Source organism: Alexandromys fortis, unplaced genomic scaffold, assembly GCF_014885135.2.
Source record: "Alexandromys fortis isolate MF-2015 unplaced genomic scaffold, M_Fortis_MF-2015_v1.1 scaffold_254, whole genome shotgun sequence".
Lineage (NCBI taxonomy): Eukaryota > Metazoa > Chordata > Mammalia > Rodentia > Cricetidae > Alexandromys > Alexandromys fortis.
Window position 1 is genome coordinate 436,573 of NW_026068130.1, and position 20,478 is coordinate 457,050.

The 20,478-nt window shown below is 46.9% G+C and overlaps 2 protein-coding genes across 5 annotated transcripts in view; one reads left to right on the forward strand and one right to left on the reverse strand.

Annotated features, from left to right (window-relative positions):
• Atg4b (autophagy related 4B cysteine peptidase) overlaps positions 1 to 4,666 on the reverse strand; it is a 35,616-nt gene extending 30,950 nt beyond the window's left edge. The window contains exon 1 of the mRNA XM_050125961.1: positions 4,534 to 4,666. Coding sequence (XP_049981918.1) covers positions 4,534 to 4,543 — 10 coding nt within the window. The 5' untranslated portion in view covers positions 4,544 to 4,666. The remainder of the gene's footprint in view (positions 1 to 4,533) is intronic.
• A 51-nt stretch (positions 4,667 to 4,717) lies between these two features.
• Positions 4,718 to 20,478, forward strand: part of Thap4 (THAP domain containing 4) — a 43,049-nt gene continuing 27,288 nt past the window's right edge. Inside the window, exons 1-2 of one of the 4 annotated variants that reach the window (XM_050125948.1) lie at positions 4,718 to 5,125; positions 9,546 to 10,672. In XM_050125948.1, the coding sequence (XP_049981905.1) occupies positions 5,049 to 5,125; positions 9,546 to 10,672 (1,204 nt within the window). In that variant the 5' untranslated portion in view covers positions 4,718 to 5,048. Of the gene's footprint in view, positions 5,253 to 7,518; positions 8,646 to 9,545; positions 10,673 to 20,478 lie in introns of all 4 variants that reach the window. The other 3 variants (XM_050125950.1, XM_050125951.1, XM_050125952.1) reach the window with 3 other exon arrangements.

Here is a 20,478-nt window from a genome sequence, read left to right on the forward strand (position 1 = left end):
TTTTTGTTTTTCCAGACAGGGTTTCTCTGTAGCTTTGGTGCCTGTCCCGGAACTATCTCTTGTAGACCAGGCTGGCCTCGAACTCCCAGAGATCCGCCTGCCTCTGCCTCCCGAGTGCTGGGATTAAAGGCTTGCGCCACCACCGCCCGACAAAGAAAATATTTTGAAATCTTTAAAGATAATCTTTTGGATTAGCAATACAAGTTAGAATAGAAAGTGAATTAGGGTACAGAACTTTGGACTCACTGAGATAGATAATAGTTTCTCTGAATTCACCAAATGCAGATGGACTAGACATTGTGAATGTAATTCTAACCTGATAATCGTTCTTGTTGTATATAGTTTTATTGTGTTCAGAGTTAAAACCTTCCCTTTTTATTTAGAAAAAAGGGAAATGTGGGATATTTGTACACTAAGTGAAGATATATTAATAAGATGGGTATAATAAAAAGCTGAATGACCAAATAGCTCAGCAGGAAGTACAGGTAGGACTTCTGGGCAGAGAGAGTTCTGGGGAGAGGAAAGGCAGTCACCAGCAAGACATGGAGTGGAAACAGGAGGTACAAGATGGAAGATAGGTAATTCCACATGGCAGAACGTAAGTTAACATAAATGGGTTAATTTAAGTTACAAGAGCTAGCTGAGGCAAGCCTAAGCTAAAACCCAAGCTTTCATAATTAATAAGTCTCCATGTCATTATTTGTGAGCTGGTGGCCAACAAAAAAAAAGCTTGCTACAAAGGGGGAAATGTCATGGAGACCAAATCCTAGAAAAAGAACTACAACCAGCCAGGCGGTGGTGATACACACACCTTTAATCCCAGCAGAGACAGGTGGATCTCAGTTTGGCCTGGTCTACAATGCTAGTTCCAGGACAGCTAGGGCTACATAGAGAAACACATTTCGAAAAACAACAACAACAAAATTTCAAGAGAACTAGTTAATGAAGGAATGCCAAAAGCAGGAGAAACAGTCTTCCCTGGAAGAGCCTCCCCAACTGGTTATCCAGGATCAAATGGTCAATCCTAAACTCATATACATATATACACAATAGAGATTGTGCAGGTTTTATTCATATACTTAGGAACACACATATATATTTCAATTTTAAAAGATAAATACAAATGTTTTTTTTTAAAAAAATCCCAGAACAAGTCTGTAAATTTTCACATACTCCTCCCAAACCTTCCAAAGAATTCTACTCAGAATAAATGCCTGAGTCCTCACTGTGCCCAAGTAAGGATCCACGACTGAACCCAAATAATCTTTCTCCATCTTTGCATTAAAAAAAAGAAGAAGAAAAGAAAAACTAAGGTAGGCAGTGGTGGTGCAGGCATTTAATCCTAGCACTCCAGAGGCAGAGACAGGCAGATCTCTTGAGTTTCAGGCCAGCCTGGTCTACAGAGTGAGTTCCAGGACAGCCAGGGCTACAAAGAGAACAGACAAAATAGTCTCCAAAAACCAAAAACAAAATAAACAAAAATATAAACTATGTGTAGGTGTGTGTCTGAACGTAAGTGTAGCTGCCTCAGGATGTCAGAGGCACTGGCTCCCTTTGACCAGAGAAACAAGAGCTGCTTGACACAGGTACTGGGAACTAAACTAGGGTCTTCTAGAAGAGCAGCAAGTTAGTTCCTTAGCCACTGAGTCATCCCTCATCCCTCCAGTTCTCTAACTCACTTAACTCTCAGGTTCTTGGGCACACCAACCTCCCTGGTGCTCTTCCAGCAGTTCACTTACGTCTGTCTGTCTGTTTTGGTCTTGGTAAGAATGCACTTACAGGCCTGGTGGAGTGTTGCACCATTGCCTTTAATCCCAGCACCCAAATAATCTTTCTCCATCTTTGTATTAAAAAAAAAGAAAAAGAAAACAAAAAACCAAGGCAGGCAGTGGTGGTACAGGCATTTAATCCCAGCACTCAGGGAGGCAGATGCAGGCAGGTCACTTGAGTTCAAGGCCAGCCTGGTCTAGAGCTAGTTCCAGGACAGCTAGGGCTGTTACATAGAGAAACCCGTTCTCAAAAACCAAAAAAAGAATGCACTTTCAGAGAGCTAGAGGTGGATAAATGTAAAAGGGTTTGGAGTGAGGAGAGGGGAAAATAATGAATGAATCTCAAGAAATTAAAAATATACTTTCAAAGTGCAATTTTTCTTGGCTATCCTGCTACAATCCCAATCCCCTATAAATTGGCCCACATCACTCTCCCATATGAGCACCATCCAATCCTACACACTCCTGGTCTCCTGCAGAGAAGGTCAGCTACTTCAAGTCACCATTTTTCTTTATGGTCCACTTTTCTAGTCCAATGTCTAGATTAAATTCCTGACACTCAAGGAATTTATAACCAAGTAAGGTGGAGCATGGTAGTTCACACCAGCCTGGTCTACAGTGAATACTAGGACAGCCAGGATTTGGACACAGAAGGAGGGAGGGAGGGAGAAGGGGGAAAAGGGAGGGAGAGAGAAAACACAATTAGAAGAACAACTAGTCATATTACAATGTGGAGAAGGCAGAATTTTCAAGGACCCCCCTCCCCAGGGATTACTGGGTAGACCATAAAAGGCCATCAAGCATTTTATCAGGAGAAAAACTGCCCCATCATACCCTAAAAAAATTTTGTTTTTATCAGCACTAACACAGGTCTTCAAACACAAGTGTCTTTTTGAGTTTGATCTGTCAGCAGCATTCAATACCCACTTAAGGTCCCATATGGTGTGGGATACTTTGATAGCACTCTGACACTCCTGAGGCTGCCCAATAACACTATACCTTGAATCGGAAGGCAGAGCCAGCACCTAGCCGACCAGAATTGGCCATAGATAAGCCAGCAATTTTGACAGAGAAGACATCCAGGAAAGAAAGGGCAGGGACTAGAGCCTGAGCTTCCTCCTGGTTCTGGGGCAAGGGATGAGAAGTCTGTAGCGGGGTATTCCACCAAAAGAGCTAAGTCGGGTCGATGCTCTGAACTAGCAGGTTTTTACCCCAGCCTTTAGCTCCGAAGTCTTATTGATAAATAGAAAGATAAAGACTTAATGCAGCTGTCCGGACTAGAAGCCCTGCCAGGCTAAGGCGTGAGAGGCCAGCCGGCTTTGAGGGGGGCGGGGAAATGTGTGCAGGCTGTTGGCCATAGTTAAAATAACAATAGACTCACGTGCGGCCTACAAGCCAGAAAAACTTCACGTAAATGATTACGCAGTAACGTGCTGAACTTGAACCATTTTCACCTTAAAGATAATACAACTATGAAATTCCATCTTAACATAAACATCTCATATTAAGAGCTTTAGGTATCTAAAAAGCATCTACAAAGAAAGAGGAACTGAGTGGTGCTCAGCTTTAACCCCAGCACTGGGGAAGCACAAGCAAGCAGATTTCTGAGTTTGGGGCCAGCAAGTCTACAGATCTAAGAGTTCCAAACCAGACAAGATCGGTTTAAGATGGTGAGGCACTGTCTTAAAAAAGGTGGGGGGGATGAGGGATAACTAAAGAACTCTACGTTTTATTCACCCCATACCTCCAGCAAGCATTATGGCAGTTTCAGTTATCAAGTCTTAAAAAAAAAAAAAACTAACTTCACAAATTTACACCCGGTTCATGCTTCTTAGGGAGTGAAGGTTTCTGCTTCCTCCAGCCATTTAAAACGCTGAAAAGATAGACGCCACAAACTACTGAGATGCGGATTAACGGTAAGCACCACTCCCAAGAGTCAATTTCATCTCCGGTGCAGCTGTCAGTCAAGAAAAACACCAAAAGCAATGCCATTCAAGACAGGTGCAATTAAACCAGGTGGCAGGATTCCTTCACAAAGGAGTGGATTTTTGAAGACAAAGCAGCTCTTTAAAAAATTAATTAAACAAATGAAAACTCTAATGCTGATGGGGGAATGAAAGAGAGATCCGTTGTGGGGGGGGCGTGGATATTTTTAGGTCTATTAGCAAACGATGTATTTGGTAGATTTACATCTCCAAGACCAGCTTGCCCGGAAAAACAAAGACGCGTACTCTCTCTCGAGCTTCGGAAGAGCCAGTTAAGAAACAACACCCACACTTCACCCGGTATTAGGATGCCAAGAAGTCAAAGTAGGATGCGACTGAATCACGCTCTCCAGCCGCAGAAACAGAAGCGTGGATCACCTACACAGGTTATCGAACTTTAAAGACAAAAGATGTGCATCTTGTGACTGCTGGAACATCAGTCAACAACTTGACAGAAGTTAAAGAGCTCGGCTTCCTCGCTCGGGCAAGGAATGGCCTAGCTCCGCGACGCACGGGTCCGCCCCGACCACCAATGTGCCGGCATCCTGATCGTCCCTCAGGCTCCCTGCCCTCCCTCCCAGAGCCGGGAGCCCGCAGGCTGGGGCGCTCCCCGAGGGCCTCAGCGGCGTCGGAGGCCGCGCCGTTGATGGGTGACCTCGAGAACCGGGTGCGGAGCGCTGCGGGGAGGCGCGGTCCGCCCTGTTAAACACACCGGCCTCCGCCCCACCGGGCGGCCTCAGGCGCCCGCCCGCGATGGGGCAGGCGCCCGCCCTCCTCACCTGCGTCCATCTTCCCAGTCGGGTCGCCGACTGACCGTGGTGTCGCTCCGACGGACTACTGCGCGACACGGCGACGGGAAGCCGCGGTAGCCAAGCGCGGCGCAGCGGAAGCGCGGGCGTCGCCATCTCGCCGTACGGCGGTGGGAACGCGGGGGCGGGGCCTCGGCGCATGTGGGTCCTGACCGGACCCGATCGCCCCGCCCTCCGCCGCCCCTTCGGAAGCACCCTGGAGCCGGCCCGAGCAGCGCTCGTCCGGCGCAGCCATCTTTCCGTACAGACGGCAACCCGCGCATGTCTCGGTACGGACTCGCCGCCCGCTGCGGCCACGACGCTCGCGCCGTGGCCCGGCCGCCCGGGCGCAGCGTGGTGCGGGCGGCTGCGCGCAGCCATCTTGCCGTACGGCTCGGCCGCGGCCCACGTCCCGAGCCGTGTCGCCGCGCTCCCTCGGGGCGGGTCGGACCAGCGGGCGAGCGGCAAGGACCGGAGACTGGCGGCGCCTACGACCGAGGCCCGCAATGGTGATCTGCTGCGCGGCCGTGAACTGTTCCAACAGGCAGGGCAAAGGCGAGAAGCGCGCTGTCTCCTTCCACAGGTACGCGGCCCGCCTCCGGGTCCGCCACGCCCCCGCCCGGGCCGGGCCCGTGGGGAAACTGAGGCCGCGCGGTGGGTCGGGCTCGGGGGACCGGGTGCTGGGGGACGGCTAGCCGAACGCAGCTGAGGTGGGTAGACGGGTCGTGGATCTTTGTGACCTTGGCCCGGACCGCCGGCTCTGGGGACCAGCGCGGCCATGCCTCGGGTAAAGCGGCCGAAGGGCCCCCGCCGCCACCTCCACCCACCGGCGCCGCACTGATTTGGGCTGGCGCTGCCAGTTTCAGGAGCATCCTGCAAGGGCGCTTTCTCGGGTTAATCCTGCTCTTAGGTTTCGAGCAGTTCTCCGCTCTTGCCTCGGCGGGGCAGCTCGCTTGGAGGTGTGTGGCAGGAGTGCGGCCCGGCGTACGCAGCTCTACTTCCTGCATCCATAGCCCACATCGCTCTCCTCCGGGGGTCCTGCGGCCAGGACACTGGCACTGAAAACCTCCCGCGTCCTGCATTCCGGTAGAGACTAGCGGGAGGACCGTGGAAGGGCTTTCTGGACGGGTCTCGGGTGGCCCCCGGGGCGGGCCGCGCCTTCCTAAGGCTTTTAAGACTCCCCATTTCAGTAGGTCCTCTCCTGTGATTTCCAGCAGGAGTGTACAGCGAGCGAAGGGACTCTGCATTAGAAGCCGCTTCGCACGTCCTACCTCTTGGTACTTGTTAAAATTTGAAGATGGGAATGGCACGTGTCTGTTGAAAGTTCACAGGGTTTCATTAAGTCTCGGGTTTTCGGGGTCTGGTTCAAAACAGAACCTAGTAACATTAAACAATCTTACAAATTAACCAGAATGTTTCCTTAGCAATTGAAGTTAAAACATGCCCCAGAAGTTTTGTTAACAATTTTTGAAAAGGAGGCAGAGTTGCAAGGACTACGGCTTAGCATTCCCTATGTGCTAACATCGGTAGCCGGTACCCGAATTGGGGGCGGGGGAACTTGAGGAATCAAGCTCACAGCACGGTGAGAAATAGAGTTAGAAGGTCGCGTTGCTTAGAACATCCAGATTCATCCTGTTAGGGCCGGTCTTGGTCCACAGCTGTCTCCTGAAGGCTGGAAGACTTCAGGTGGATCGCGGCCACCAACCCTACAGACCCTCCTTTAATAAGTGATCAGTAAATAGCTTCATTAGAAGAGGGAAGAAATTAAGTATGTTATTGAGCATCCCTGTTTTTTCGTTTTCCTTTTATGACGCATACAACATAAATTTGCCATTTTTCTTATTGGGGTGTTTTGTTTTTTTGCTGTTTGTTTTTGGTGTTTTGAGACAAGGTCTCATTGAATAGCTTTGTTGACCTAGAACTCACTGTTACAGTCTGTGCAGATCTCAGACTGACAGCAGCCCTCCTGCCTCTCCTCCCAAGTGCTAGGATTATACATGCAGGACACCACAAGCAACTTTTTATTTATTTTATTTTATTTGAGACTCTACATAGCCCTGAACTCACTATATAGACCAAGCTGGCCTTGAACTCTCAGAGGTCCAACTGCCTCTGCCTTCCAAGAACTATACTTCTAATCTTCCAGCTCCTTTCCATCTGTTTCTTTTTCTTTCTTTCTTTCTTTCTTTCTTTCTTTCTTTCTTTTTTTTCTGAGACAAAATCTCAGGCTAAGGACGTAGCTAAGGATGACGCTGGCCTGAGTCATCCCACCCTCCTCACCTCCTGAGTACTGGAACTACAGGTATACACTATAACCCCTGGCTCTTTTTTTTTTTTTTAATAGAGACACTGAGTTACTCAGGTAGGTCTTGAACTTACTGTAGCACAGATAGAGGTTGAACTGGTGGTCCGGTCCTCCCTACGTCAGAGTAACCGAGATCACCATCTTGCACCATTAGTCTGGAGCTTTGGGGCTTTATGCTGAAGCAGTTTCTTAAAGCTAGCTGTTGCCTCAGCTACTCGAGCCTCAGCTATTTCCTGGTGTTTGGCTCGCAGCTCCGTTGCCTTGCTTCTCATTAGGGTTCTAGCAACCAGACCCTGCTTTTCAGGTACTGGATGATTTGGTCAGTAGTCCACTTGGGAAAGCTCTTTCTGGTTGTCTGGGTTCTACCCGCTGTCTCTGTGCATCCTTTGTGCCCAGGATCAGTTGCCACACCTAGGAGGAGTGTCTCCAGTTCCTCTCTACCCTATAGACTCCGGGTCCTAAAGATGGGTCCTAAAGATGTACGGGAGGGCTTTCTCCTTTCCATTTCAGTAATGACCCGCAAGACGGTCCTGAAATCCTTAGGAGTTTTTAAGTGGATGACATCAGCATGGGCTTGGATGCCTGCAACAATACTTGATTTGCTTTTATCGATGATAGTTTTAAGGAAGGTCATCTCAGTATTTCTAAGTACTTTGTTGTGTGTCCTTCAGGTTCCCCCTAAAGGATTCCAAACGACTGATCCAGTGGATAAAAGCTGTTCAGAGGGATAACTGGACCCCCACAAAGTATTCATTCCTCTGTAGTGAGCATTTTACCAAAGACAGTTTCTCCAAAAGACTGGAGGACCAGCATCGCCTACTGAAGCCCACAGCTGTGCCCTCTATTTTCCACCTGTCAGAGAAGAGGGGGGCTGAAGGCCATGGCCATGCTAGGAGAAAGACCATGAGGGGCCACACAAGCACAGCAACAAGGAAAGGAGCCGTAGGTTCCTCACTGCCTTCAACTGATAACTTGATGGCCAAGCCTGAGTCTCGAAAGTTGAAGCGAGCTTCTCCACAAAGTGATGCCGCCCCCAAGGCCACTCCAGGTGCTGTCAGTCAGGAGCAGGGGCAGTCCCTGGAAAGAACTCCAGGAACTGGACTGACCGCCCCTCTGGCCACCCACCAGAAGGAAGCAGAAGTATCTGCTACAGAGGCTGACCACCAGAAGGCCTCTTCCTCTGATGATGCAGGTGGGGCAGACAAGAGTGGCATCTCCATGGACGACTTTACGCCCCCGGGATCTGGAGCTTGCAAGTTCATTGGCTCACTTCATTCTTATAGTTTCTCCTCCAAGCACACTCGAGAGAAGCCGTCTGTCCCCCGTGAGCCCATTGACCGAAAGAGGCCCAAGAGAGATATGGAGCCAAGGTGCAGTGGGAATAGTGTGGCCCAGAGTCCCCCAAGTTCCTCACTTACAGCCACCCCTCAGAAGGCTTCCCAGAGCCCCTCTGCCCCTCCTACGGATGTAACCCCAAAGCCAGCTGCAGAAGCCGTGCAGAGTGAGCACAGCGATGCCAGTCCCATGTCCATCAACGAGGTCATCCTGTCGGCCTCCGGGGCCTGCAAGCTCATCGACTCGCTGCACTCTTACTGCTTTTCAGCTCGGCAGAACAAGAGCCAGGTGTGCTGCCTGCGGGAGCAGGTGGAAAAGAAGAACGGAGAGCTAAAGAGTCTCCGGCAGAGGGTCAACCGCTCCGACAGCCAGGTTCGCAAGCTGCAGGAGAAGCTGGATGAGCTGAGGAGAGCGAGTCTCCCCTACCTCCCCTACCTAAGTGGCCTGCTGCCCCCCAGCCACGGTCAGTACTTAGCCGGTGTGCTCCCTTGCCTTCCTTACTCTGACTAGGAGAGGTTGTCCTGCTGTGTGCCTGGTGTCTCTGTGGGCTCCACGTTCCTTGTGATCTCATGACTGTGCTCATTGGCCAGGGAACCCAGGGTATTGGAGACCTAGTCACAGGAAAGGCCTGTGAGCACGAAGATTTAACGTAGCAAGTGGCCAGGCGTGGTGGTGCACACCTTTAATCACAGCACCCAAGGATCTGAGTTCAAGGTCAGCCTGCTTTAGTTAGTTCCAGCCTTTAGTTAGTTCCAGGCTAGCCAGGACTGCAGGGAGCAGTGGTTCTCAACCGTCCTAATGCTGTGTGACCCTTTGATAGATAGTTTTTCATGTTGTAGTGACCCCCAGCCATAAATTATTTTCATCACTACTTCATAATAACTATAATTTTGCTACTGTTAGAAATCATAATATAAATATCCTTTTTTTTTCTTTTCTCAGTGTAGCCCAGGCTGGCCTCGAACTCAGAGATACTCCTACCTCTGCCTCCCCAGTGCTGGGATTAAAGGCTGTGCACCACCACTGCCCTTCATATATCTGTTTTCTGATGGTTTTAGGCAGCCTCTGTAAAAGAATCCTTCAATCCCCCAAAGGGGTCACAACCTACAGGTTCACATGTTGAGAGCCACTGACATATAGGGAGCTTTTTTTCTTTNTGGGTCCTAAAGATGTACGGGAGGGCTTTCTCCTTTCCATTTCAGTAATGACCCGCAAGACGGTCCTGAAATCCTTAGGAGTTTTTAAGTGGATGACATCAGCATGGGCTTGGATGCCTGCAACAATACTTGATTTGCTTTTATCGATGATAGTTTTAAGGAAGGTCATCTCAGTATTTCTAAGTACTTTGTTGTGTGTCCTTCAGGTTCCCCCTAAAGGATTCCAAACGACTGATCCAGTGGTTAAAAGCTGTTCAGAGGGATAACTGGACCCCCACAAAGTATTCATTCCTCTGTAGTGAGCATTTTACCAAAGACAGTTTCTCCAAAAGACTGGAGGACCAGCATCGCCTACTGAAGCCCACAGCTGTGCCCTCTATTTTCCACCTGTCAGAGAAGAGGGGGGCTGAAGGCCATGGCCATGCTAGGAGAAAGACCATGAGGGGCCACACAAGCACAGCAACAAGGAAAGGAGCCGTAGGTTCCTCACTGCCTTCAACTGATAACTTGATGGCCAAGCCTGAGTCTCGAAAGTTGAAGCGAGCTTCTCCACAAAGTGATGCCGCCCCCAAGGCCACTCCAGGTGCTGTCAGTCAGGAGCAGGGGCAGTCCCTGGAAAGAACTCCAGGAACTGGACTGACCGCCCCTCTGGCCACCCACCAGAAGGAAGCAGAAGTATCTGCTACAGAGGCTGACCACCAGAAGGCCTCTTCCTCTGATGATGCAGGTGGGGCAGACAAGAGTGGCATCTCCATGGACGACTTTACGCCCCCGGGATCTGGAGCTTGCAAGTTCATTGGCTCACTTCATTCTTATAGTTTCTCCTCCAAGCACACTCGAGAGAAGCCGTCTGTCCCCCGTGAGCCCATTGACCGAAAGAGGCCCAAGAGAGATATGGAGCCAAGGTGCAGTGGGAATAGTGTGGCCCAGAGTCCCCCAAGTTCCTCACTTACAGCCACCCCTCAGAAGGCTTCCCAGAGCCCCTCTGCCCCTCCTACGGATGTAACCCCAAAGCCAGCTGCAGAAGCCGTGCAGAGTGAGCACAGCGATGCCAGTCCCATGTCCATCAACGAGGTCATCCTGTCGGCCTCCGGGGCCTGCAAGCTCATCGACTCGCTGCACTCTTACTGCTTTTCAGCTCGGCAGAACAAGAGCCAGGTGTGCTGCCTGCGGGAGCAGGTGGAAAAGAAGAACGGAGAGCTAAAGAGTCTCCGGCAGAGGGTCAACCGCTCCGACAGCCAGGTTCGCAAGCTGCAGGAGAAGCTGGATGAGCTGAGGAGAGCGAGTCTCCCCTACCTCCCCTACCTAAGTGGCCTGCTGCCCCCCAGCCACGGTCAGTACTTAGCCGGTGTGCTCCCTTGCCTTCCTTACTCTGACTAGGAGAGGTTGTCCTGCTGTGTGCCTGGTGTCTCTGTGGGCTCCACGTTCCTTGTGATCTCATGACTGTGCTCATTGGCCAGGGAACCCAGGGTATTGGAGACCTAGTCACAGGAAAGGCCTGTGAGCACGAAGATTTAACGTAGCAAGTGGCCAGGCGTGGTGGTGCACACCTTTAATCACAGCACCCAAGGATCTGAGTTCAAGGTCAGCCTGCTTTAGTTAGTTCCAGCCTTTAGTTAGTTCCAGGCTAGCCAGGACTGCAGGGAGCAGTGGTTCTCAACCGTCCTAATGCTGTGTGACCCTTTGATAGATAGTTTTTCATGTTGTAGTGACCCCCAGCCATAAATTATTTTCATCACTACTTCATAATAACTATAATTTTGCTACTGTTAGAAATCATAATATAAATATCCTTTTTTTTTTCTTTTCTCAGTGTAGCCCAGGCTGGCCTCGAACTCAGAGATACTCCTACCTCTGCCTCCCCAGTGCTGGGATTAAAGGCTGTGCACCACCACTGCCCTTCATATATCTGTTTTCTTTTTTCTTTTTTCTTTTTTTTTTTTTTTTTTTTTTTTTTTTTTTTTTTTTTTTTGAGCTGGGCTTGGGGTTTGAGACAGGGTCTCACTATGTTGCTCTGACCATCAGACTTGACAACAAGGTCTCTTTACTTTTTGAGCCTTCTCACCTGCCCCTTTATTTTACTTTTGAAAACTCATTTCTAGGCTGGGCATGGTGGCACATAACTGTAGCCCTCAGAACCCGGGAGGTAGAGGCAGGTGGATCTGTGAGTTCAAAATCAGCCTGGTCCATATAGGTCCATGTCAGACAGGCTATATAATGAGACTCTTGTCCCCAAAAAGAAAAAAAAAAAAAGGATTTTGATTACTCGGTATTCCTTTACAGAGTAAGGATGCGTGGATAGTGTTCAGTGAATACAGAAAACTTCTGACCACATTCACTTTGTCAGTATCAACCTTTGCCAGTACAGGTGTGATGGATCCGTCTGCTAGAGCAATCTTTAGGGCCTCCTGACTCTGGAGAGAGTATCCTAGGAAGAGCAGCCTCAGTCACAAGCTGATGCGGGTGTACTCCTTTTGTAAACCCTCGCCCTTAATGTTGCTTTTGGTGCCCTTTTGCTGTGACCACTAATAGAGAACTTTCTGAGCAATTAGCCCTGGCTGTCTACAGTGTTTCCGTTGTTAATTATATCATTATATTGTTTCTTTCTCTTTGTTTTGGTTTTACTTACTCTGGCTTCTGCAAAATTTCCTAACCTAAAACCTGAAGTTGAGGCTGTGAGTCTTTTCTACCTGAGGGCCCATTCTGGATTGCTTTATGCTATATTCATTCTCACCAATACTTGGTCATCTCACTCTTGCGCCCTTCTTAATCCTAGAGCTATTTAAATGGTGACGATGGCTCTAATGTAAATAGGTTGGTAGAGGGGAGGGCATTTTTGGAGTTATTTTAAATTTTATTACAATGAGATTTAATGCTATGTCATCTTTAAGCCTGCTTTTTAAAATGTTGAGATGTCATTGTGGCTACCACAGTGATTTGAAAGTGGATCATCAGACCTGTCAGCAAGTGTCTTTCCTTTTGACTTGAGTTCAGAAGAAAGTGTCCTCTCTACTGGCTGGTTACAAGACATTGCTCTTTTCCTGACTGAGTCTGAGACCTTGGCCCTCCTGTGAGTTGGAAGAGTGTTGCCTGACTTCTAGTAAGGTATACAGTCAGCTGATTTCTAGAAAGGCGAGGCACTCTCTCAAACACCCTCCTGCGATTCCAGAGGTGCCTGTGTCCTCTGTGTGTCTGTCAAGTTAGTTTTGGTTAATCTTTTGAGGTTGAGGTAGGGTCTCACCAAATAGCCCAGACCAGCCTTGAACTTGTGGTTGTCCTTCAGCCTCAACTGCCCAAGTTCTAAGATAGCACACCTGAACCACCACACTTCTCTGTATTTGTCAAATTTTGCCTTAGATTTCAAACCCTTGTTAGGTGTATACATCTTCCCGATGACCATAAGCACAGAAAGCCTTTCTCTTATGTAAAGACCTCTTGTTTTTGAGATTCAGTCTCATTTTGCTCTCTGGCTTCATTCCAGCTTTCTGTTCTGCCTCAACCACCAGTTCCCTGAGTAGTTGGAGTCTCCAGACTTTGCTTCCAGTTCAAGGCTTCCTCCTCCTCCCTTCTTTTCTGCCCTCTCACGGGTGTTGTTGCCAAGTCTGACCTTGAACTACTGGTCTCTTCCTTCGGACTGACAGGCAACCACACCCACCCACGTTACTTCTCTATTCCTTTCATTTCAGTCTTTTCACATCACTTTATTTTATAGATAAATTTTAATTATCTTTAAGAGTTGCTTTGTAGGGTCATTTAATCTGCTTATTATCATTATCAATAAGTTGGAAATTTTATTCTTAATTTGTTAACCTTTTCCTTTTTAGTTGTTAGTATGTTTGATCTTGGAGATGGTCTCACACTACAGCCCTAGCTAGCTTGGACCACAACTGTGTAACCCAGGCAACCTCAAACTCAGCAGTCCTCCTGCTTTGGCCTTCTAGTGTTGGCATTGCAAACGTGAACCACCAAGCCCAGTTTGTTACTCTATTTTAAAAACAAACATGCAATCCTGGGTGGGGTAGTCACATGCTTTCAGGCCTTGAAGACAAATTCAAGGTTTCAAGACCATACTGGGCTACATGATATATGAATTATGTGTGTGTGTGTGTGTGTGTGTGTGTGTGTATGAGTGCATTTATGTGTAACATTCCTCTTTCTGTGACTGTAAAGAGCTGATCAGTTACCATGCCTTGGCCTGATAGATCAGATAGTCTAGGGTTTCAATTTGTACTGCTTGAATTTCCACCTCTTCGAGTAACCATTAAATATTTGGTATTAAAATTAATATTCTGCTGGTTACTTTATTCACCACTGTGTATGTATTAAAGTTTGTCCTTTTTGGAAATATCTAGTGGTTTATCAGATTTTTGTTTTAGTTTTTTGTTGTTTTGTTTTTAATTTATTAGCAGAGGCCAGAAGAGCGCATTGGATCCCCTAAAGTTAGATGCATGCAGTTGTGAGTGGTCAGACATGGCTGCTGGGATGTGAACCAGCATCCTCCAGAAGAACAAAAGTGCTCCTAGCATATCATTAGCCTAGCCATATCATTAGCCCCTTTTTTGTTTGTTTGTTTTTGAGAAAGTTCTCAAGGCTTGGTCTGGAACTTGTTGTATAGAGGTTGTCTGGCCTCAAATTCACAGAAATTACCTGCCTCTTGATTACTGGGATTAAAGGCAAGTGCCATCAGGCCCAGTTTCTGGTCATTCATTCATTTTTTGAAGTTCTTGTTCTAGTGCAGTTTTGAGAGAGGGCTGATTTGATTGACAGGGTTTGTTTTTGTTTCCCCTTAAAAGAAGCTTTTTCAGTCTGATTTGAAGGAATTATTCTGCCTCTTACACCAGTTGCCTTATCCATGACTTGCCCCTTCTTCAAGCGTAGTAAGAGTTCTTTTGTTACCTGTTGTGTCTGCTTTGGATCTTGTCACTCTTGTGTGTTCTTTGACCTAAAAACTCAGGTTTTCAAATGTGAAATTTTGCTGTTGTTTTTTATTCTGTCTTGGTGTGTTGGAAAAGGATGGCTGGTCTTATGCAACTTTACTCAGTGAGTTAGAGGATTCCCTCTGCTGTGTAGGGACAGTGCCCAGGGCTTCCAGGAGACACAGAGGAAGTAGAAGTCAGGCACTGACTGGGGCCTGAGAAGGAAAGGATGTAGAGAGCAGAGTCTAGAGCTGGCCTGAGCACCAGGGAGGATGGTACCTCCTCCCCCACAGAAGCCAAGGCCTGGTGCACAGGCACGGAAGGGCTTAAGATGCTTTCAGGTACCAGCACAGGGCTTTGAGCAGGACCAAGCCTAAAATTGGGGTGTGAGGTCAGAGTGTGTGGAAGACTGGGTAAGGGACTGAGCAGACTTCCTTTCCAGAGGGGGTTAAGAGGGAAAAGGGCTCTAGGCAGTGTGGGAAAAGGTGGTTGTTTGTCTCCAGTCTCACCAGGGCTCTGAGGGTGGAACCCAGTGCAAAGGTAGTGTAGAAAATGTGAGCATTGACGCAGAGCCAGGGACGGTTGCTAATAAGTAGACAGCAGCCTGAAGGGCCTTGGCCCGAGGGAAGAGAACTGTTGTTCAGGCAAGGATCCTGCAGGCCCTAGGCAGTATGAGACTGAGAGCCCAGAAGCCTGGAAATGGAAATGGGATGGGGACCAGGGGTCAGGCAGTCACCGCCCATCTGACTCCAGCAGTGAGGCCAGGCCCAGCTTGTGAGCCTCCAGGAAAGCAGGAGGTTCTGGGCGGAGCTCTTGAGAGGATGCCCACCTTGTACCCCAGCTCTGTCAGGACACCCACTGTCGGTTTCTTGCTCTGACCTCTCTACTCAGATGGAATCCTCCACTGGAGAAGGAGTGCCCTGGCTACTTATTAGGTTTAAGTGAAGAGTGCTGTTGATATTTGTTCATTCCTTTACTAATGGACAGCTTACCCAAAATGGAGCATCTGGGCCCATGGGCTTGAGGCTGGAGCAGACTGCTCTCCAGAAGTATGGCAGATTCTCCCTCTGGGACAAGCTGCTAGCATGTCCTCCAGCTTCTCAGACCCTTACTTCAAGACCTAGAAAATGTCTGTTTTTCTGCAGCCTTTTAGAGTAATGTTTTCTGTCTTTGCCTGCTTATCCCCCTCCTGATTGCCACTACTTAACCTTACTTTGAGTTATCTGTGTTGTGGTTTTTTTATTTTATTTTTTTACATTGTATCATTATTCTGTGTGTGTTGGCACTTGATAACACGGTGCATGTGTGGCGATCAGAAGACAATTTCAGTTCTCCATCTATCTAGTTTTCAAGGCAGGATTTCTCTTGTTTCTGCCATTCTCCAGGCTAGCTGACTGAAGGGCTTCCAAATGAATCTCTTGTCCCTTATCCCATCTCCTTTTAAGAGTGTTGGGATTTTTAATGCACGCGTACACACACATACACACACACATACACACACACATATACACATACACAAACACACACACACACACGTGCACACTCAAGCTAGGCTAACTGACCAGCGAGCCTGTCTTGGTCAATGCAATTGTGCCACCATACACAACTGCTTTCTTTTCTTTTCTTTTCTTTTCTTTTTTTTTTCTTTTCTTTTCTTTTTTTAATTTGGGTTCTAGCAACCAAACTCTGGTTCTCATGCTCCCAAGGCAAGCATTTTACTGACTGATAAATCTCCAGCTCTCAGTCCGTATTAACGAAGTTGTTCTTTCCCTTTTTGTTGAGCTTTATAAATGCTTTGTGTGGTTTAGATATGTCTTTCATGAGATGATACTTTGCAAAGAAAACTGCTCCCAATCTGATCTGTCTGTTCTCTTAACTGTGGGCTTTGGCAGAGTGGAAGCTGTCTCTTGGTTTGTAGGTTGGTTGGTTGAGGTGCTAGTGATTGAGCCGGTGGCTTTGTATATGCCACACATGTGGTACCCCCAGCGGTGTCTCTAGCCATGGAGTTTTCAATTTTATTTTTTATTCATTTTATTTTATGTTTATGGTGTTTTGCCTACATGTATGTCTATGCATGCCTAGTACCCACCAGGGCCAGAGGAGGGCATTTGGATCTCTTGAACTGGAGTTACAAACAGTTGTGAGCCACCATGTATAGTGCCAGGAATTAAACCCAGGTCTTCTGAAAGACAACCAGTACTCTTAATCACTGGGCCAGCTCTCCAGCCCAAGATTGCAGTGGGTTTGTTTGTTTGTTTGTAGGTTTTTTGTTTTGTTTTGTTTTTAGTTTTTTGGGATAGGGTCTCACTGTAGCTTTGGAGCCTGTCCTGGAACTAGCTCTTGCCTCAAACTCACCGAGATCTGCCCACCTCTGCCTCCTGAGTGCTGGGATTAAAGTTGTGTGCTACTACCGCCCAGCAAGATTTCAGTTTTAATGAAGTCAGTGTGATTTCTGGAATCTGGAAGTTCTGCTACTCAACACTAACCCCTTCCTGCCCCCAAAACAGAGGTTAAAGAAAGAGACAGTTTTTAATACATATCCAGACTGTGGAAGACGGGGCAAATGTTCATTATCATCTGCCCTTTTTTTTGTTTTGTCTCAGAAATATGTATGAGATGGTGGACTGGAAATTTAGGAATTCTACCCTTCTGGCCTGGCCAGGCTCTTTGTCTCCAGACCCATTACTTCGGTAGATGTTTGCTAAGGGCTGTTTTGTCCCCTCTCTAGCGATCAGGGTCAGATCTGTACTACTACATGTCTGTGTACTGATTTGCAAGTATGGAAAGGCTAATCAAAGGTGAAACTCTTAAGTGCAGCTAGTGTAGGTCATGCTGATGTTGGACGCTGCCTTGCATTTGAAGCCACCCTGGGAACTTAGAAGACCTCATGAAAAGGACAGGTTCTAGGAACTGTTACTTTGGTTTTTATTTAATTTCATTTTGGATTTTATTTCTTTGTGTTATTTTCTGTTTTTCCGTCAGAAAGGAGTTCTTCCTTAGCTGAGCTGAGTGGGCTGCTGGGGCCTGCACATTCTCTCTTACCAGCTTATGTGGGTCATGCTTTTGTTACTACTGCTAACAGCTCTTACCGAATCAAGGTTACCTAGATTTTCTCTGTTTCCTCCAGGAGTTTTATAGCTTTGTATTTTTACATTTGGGTCTGCGGTCCATTCTGAGATAACTTTTCCACCGCAGGAGCACTATAGTAAGCACTGTAGTGAGACTGGACGTGGACTGCTTCGCCAGCTTTACCTTAGTGTGGTGTTGACTGTTTCAGATTCCTTTACCTTCCCACATGCTCTTTAGAACCGTTCTGTCACTGTTCCCAGAATATCTGGTGGCACTCAGACAGGCCCAGCACTACATCTGTAGAGCAAGTTGGAAAGAACTGACAAGCTAGCAATATGGTTCTCCATAAAATTCTGCATTATTTAGAGTTTATGGTGTCACTTACCTAGGTTGGTACTTTTCCTCAAAATTTAAACATATTTTCATGAAAGTTATGATATCTGGACAGGTAAAGGTCCTTGTTGCCCAGGCTAATGACCTGGCTTTCGTCCTTAGACCCCACAAGGTGGAAAGGCGAAAACAGATTTCTGCAAGTATCCTCTGACTTCCAGATGCATACCGTGGCACATGGGTGCTCACAGACATGCACACATATACACACTAATAGTTAATGTTTAAAATGCGTACATAAATATTTCATTAGGTTTGTACCTAAATACTCCCTTTTTAACACAAATGTGAATTTTACTATAGGTTTAATTATAAAGTTCCAGTTGTTTATATAGAAAAGTGAATAATTTTTATACATTAACACTGTATAGTCCTTGCTATAATTACACTTTAGTCCCAGAAGTTTTTTGTACAGTCTTTAAGTTTCTTACAGTCATAATTGATGGACAAGGACACTTGTATTTTCGCTTCCAAAATCTGTGTTTTTATCTCTGTTTCTTAATCTGTATTTCCTTTTCTTCTGTTGCACTAGCTGGGACTTCCAAAATGACGCTAAAAAGCAGTGACCATAAGCAGCATCTTTGTATTAGTCCTGAGCTTAGAGAAAGCTTCTTCCTATCTGTACATGCCATTGTGTACATGCCATGTGTGTAAGAAATATCCAGGTACAGAGCTCCTAAAACTCTGCTCCTTCGGGATTGTGTGTTGGGGATGAGGATAGCATCTTCCAGTGAGTCCTGTCAGTCACACCTGCGTTTTGTGCTAACCCAGGGAGGTCACCACAGGAACCAACTGTGTGCTCGGAAGGGTGGAAGTGAAAGCTGCCCTGAGGTGGGGGTGGGGCTGAGCTAACCACCCTCGCCTTTGTGAGGAGGCACAGAGCTGGGCTGGCAAATAGGAGGAGGTAGTGAGAAGGGCTTACTGGGGAGGACAGTGAGGCTCTCTCTGTACTGGCCTCTAATCTTGCTGATATTTATGTTTGTTGTTTGATGGCCCAGGAGGTCATCTTTTTTGGTTGCTATTCTGTGTGAACTTGAGAACAACTTGTAATTTGTTGTTGGATAGAGAGAGCAGTCTTAAGATGTCAGTTATGGCCCTGAATCACTGATTTTACCCCCTGTTGGATCTGCTCTTTTCTGGCAGAGGTCACTGCTGCCTGCTTCTCCCACAGTTCTCTCTTGTGTTCGTCTCATGTGTGTAGGACTCGGCTTAAAGACTGGCCCCTTCACTTCTGAGACTTCTATTATGTAATGCCCCCTTATGCCTGGCCCCGAACTCAGATCCTCTTGCCTCTGTCCCCTAAGTGCTGAGATTAAATGCATCCTCCATCCCCACAAAGTGTTAGCATGACACATCTTGTTTTTCTTGCTCTTCCCATGCAGTTCACACTAACCTTGAACTTGAAATTCTGCCTGAGCCTCTGAAGTATGAACCAAAAATATACAAGTTCAAAGTCAATTTGGACTACGTAGTAATACTTTATCTCAAAAAAGAAGGAAGATGAAGAAAACTATAGGCAAAAAGAGAAGAGAGACTTTGTCTTTTTTCATGTATGCTTGATGTTCTTGCTCTGGATTTGGATTGGAGTTTCCGGCCTAAAGGTCTATTTGGAATACATTTCCTTAGTTTTTACTTGAAAAGGAGTCCTTGCCTCTGAAGAACAATTTCACTTGCTTCAGAATTGCAAACATTTTTAAATTATTTATTTTTATATTGTGTGTAACATGTCACACGCATGTGGAAGTAAGTCAGAGGACAACATACAGGGGCCAGTTGGTCCCAGGGATCAAGCTCTTTTGCCAGGCTTGGCAGCCAGTAATTTCACCCCCTTGGCCCATTTCTGAAGTCCTTGTCTTGTTTCAGGTTTTGGTGCTGTTAGGTGTTATGCTAGAAGTGATGAGCCCAAGGAATAGGGATAAATAAAAGTTTTACCAGACCAGAATTGGTTACCTAAAGAACATACTATTGACAGAAACACCATGCATGAATTCTCAGAAGGAATAGCTCCCTGAGGGGAAATGGCTACTTAGAGCAGTTAAGGGAAGTCTCCTGGGCTGTTTGTGAGGGTCTTATTTGAGTAAGAAGAGGGCAGCACTGTCTTGTTGGTAGGAAATCTTACAATACCACTTGTCTTCTCTGACACTAGTTAGCAGCTAATTGTATAAGACAGCACAAGCTGGCTCTTTTTAGATTTTTATTTGTTTATTATGTATACAGTGTTCTGTCTGCATGCCTGCCTGCATGCCAGAAGAGGGCACCAGATCTAATTATAGATGGTTGTGAGCCACATGTGGTTGCTGGGAATTGAATTCAGGACCTCTGGAAGTACAGCCAGTGTTCTTAACCTCTGAACCACAAGCTCGCTCTTTTAAAAGTTGTTTTATTACATTTAATTGTAAATTGTGAGTGTGTGTGCATAAAAGCACAACAGTGCACATGTGGAGGTCTAAGGACAACTTATAGGAATCAAATCTTTACCGTGTGGGTCTCAGGGATTGAACTCAGGTCATCAGGTTTGGTAGCAGCCCCTTTACTCACTAAATCATCTCAATGGCCCCACAAAATATTTTTTAAACCAAAACAACTTTTTATCAGAAATGTGTTTCTGAACATAAAACCTTTTCTCTTTCCCACACTTGTTTCTTTATGTCATACTTTTGTTTATAAAATCTCTGATAGCTGGAGAGATGACTCAGTGGTTAAGAGCATTGCCTGCTCTTCCAAAGATCCTGAGTTCAATTCCCGGCAACCACATGGTGGCTCA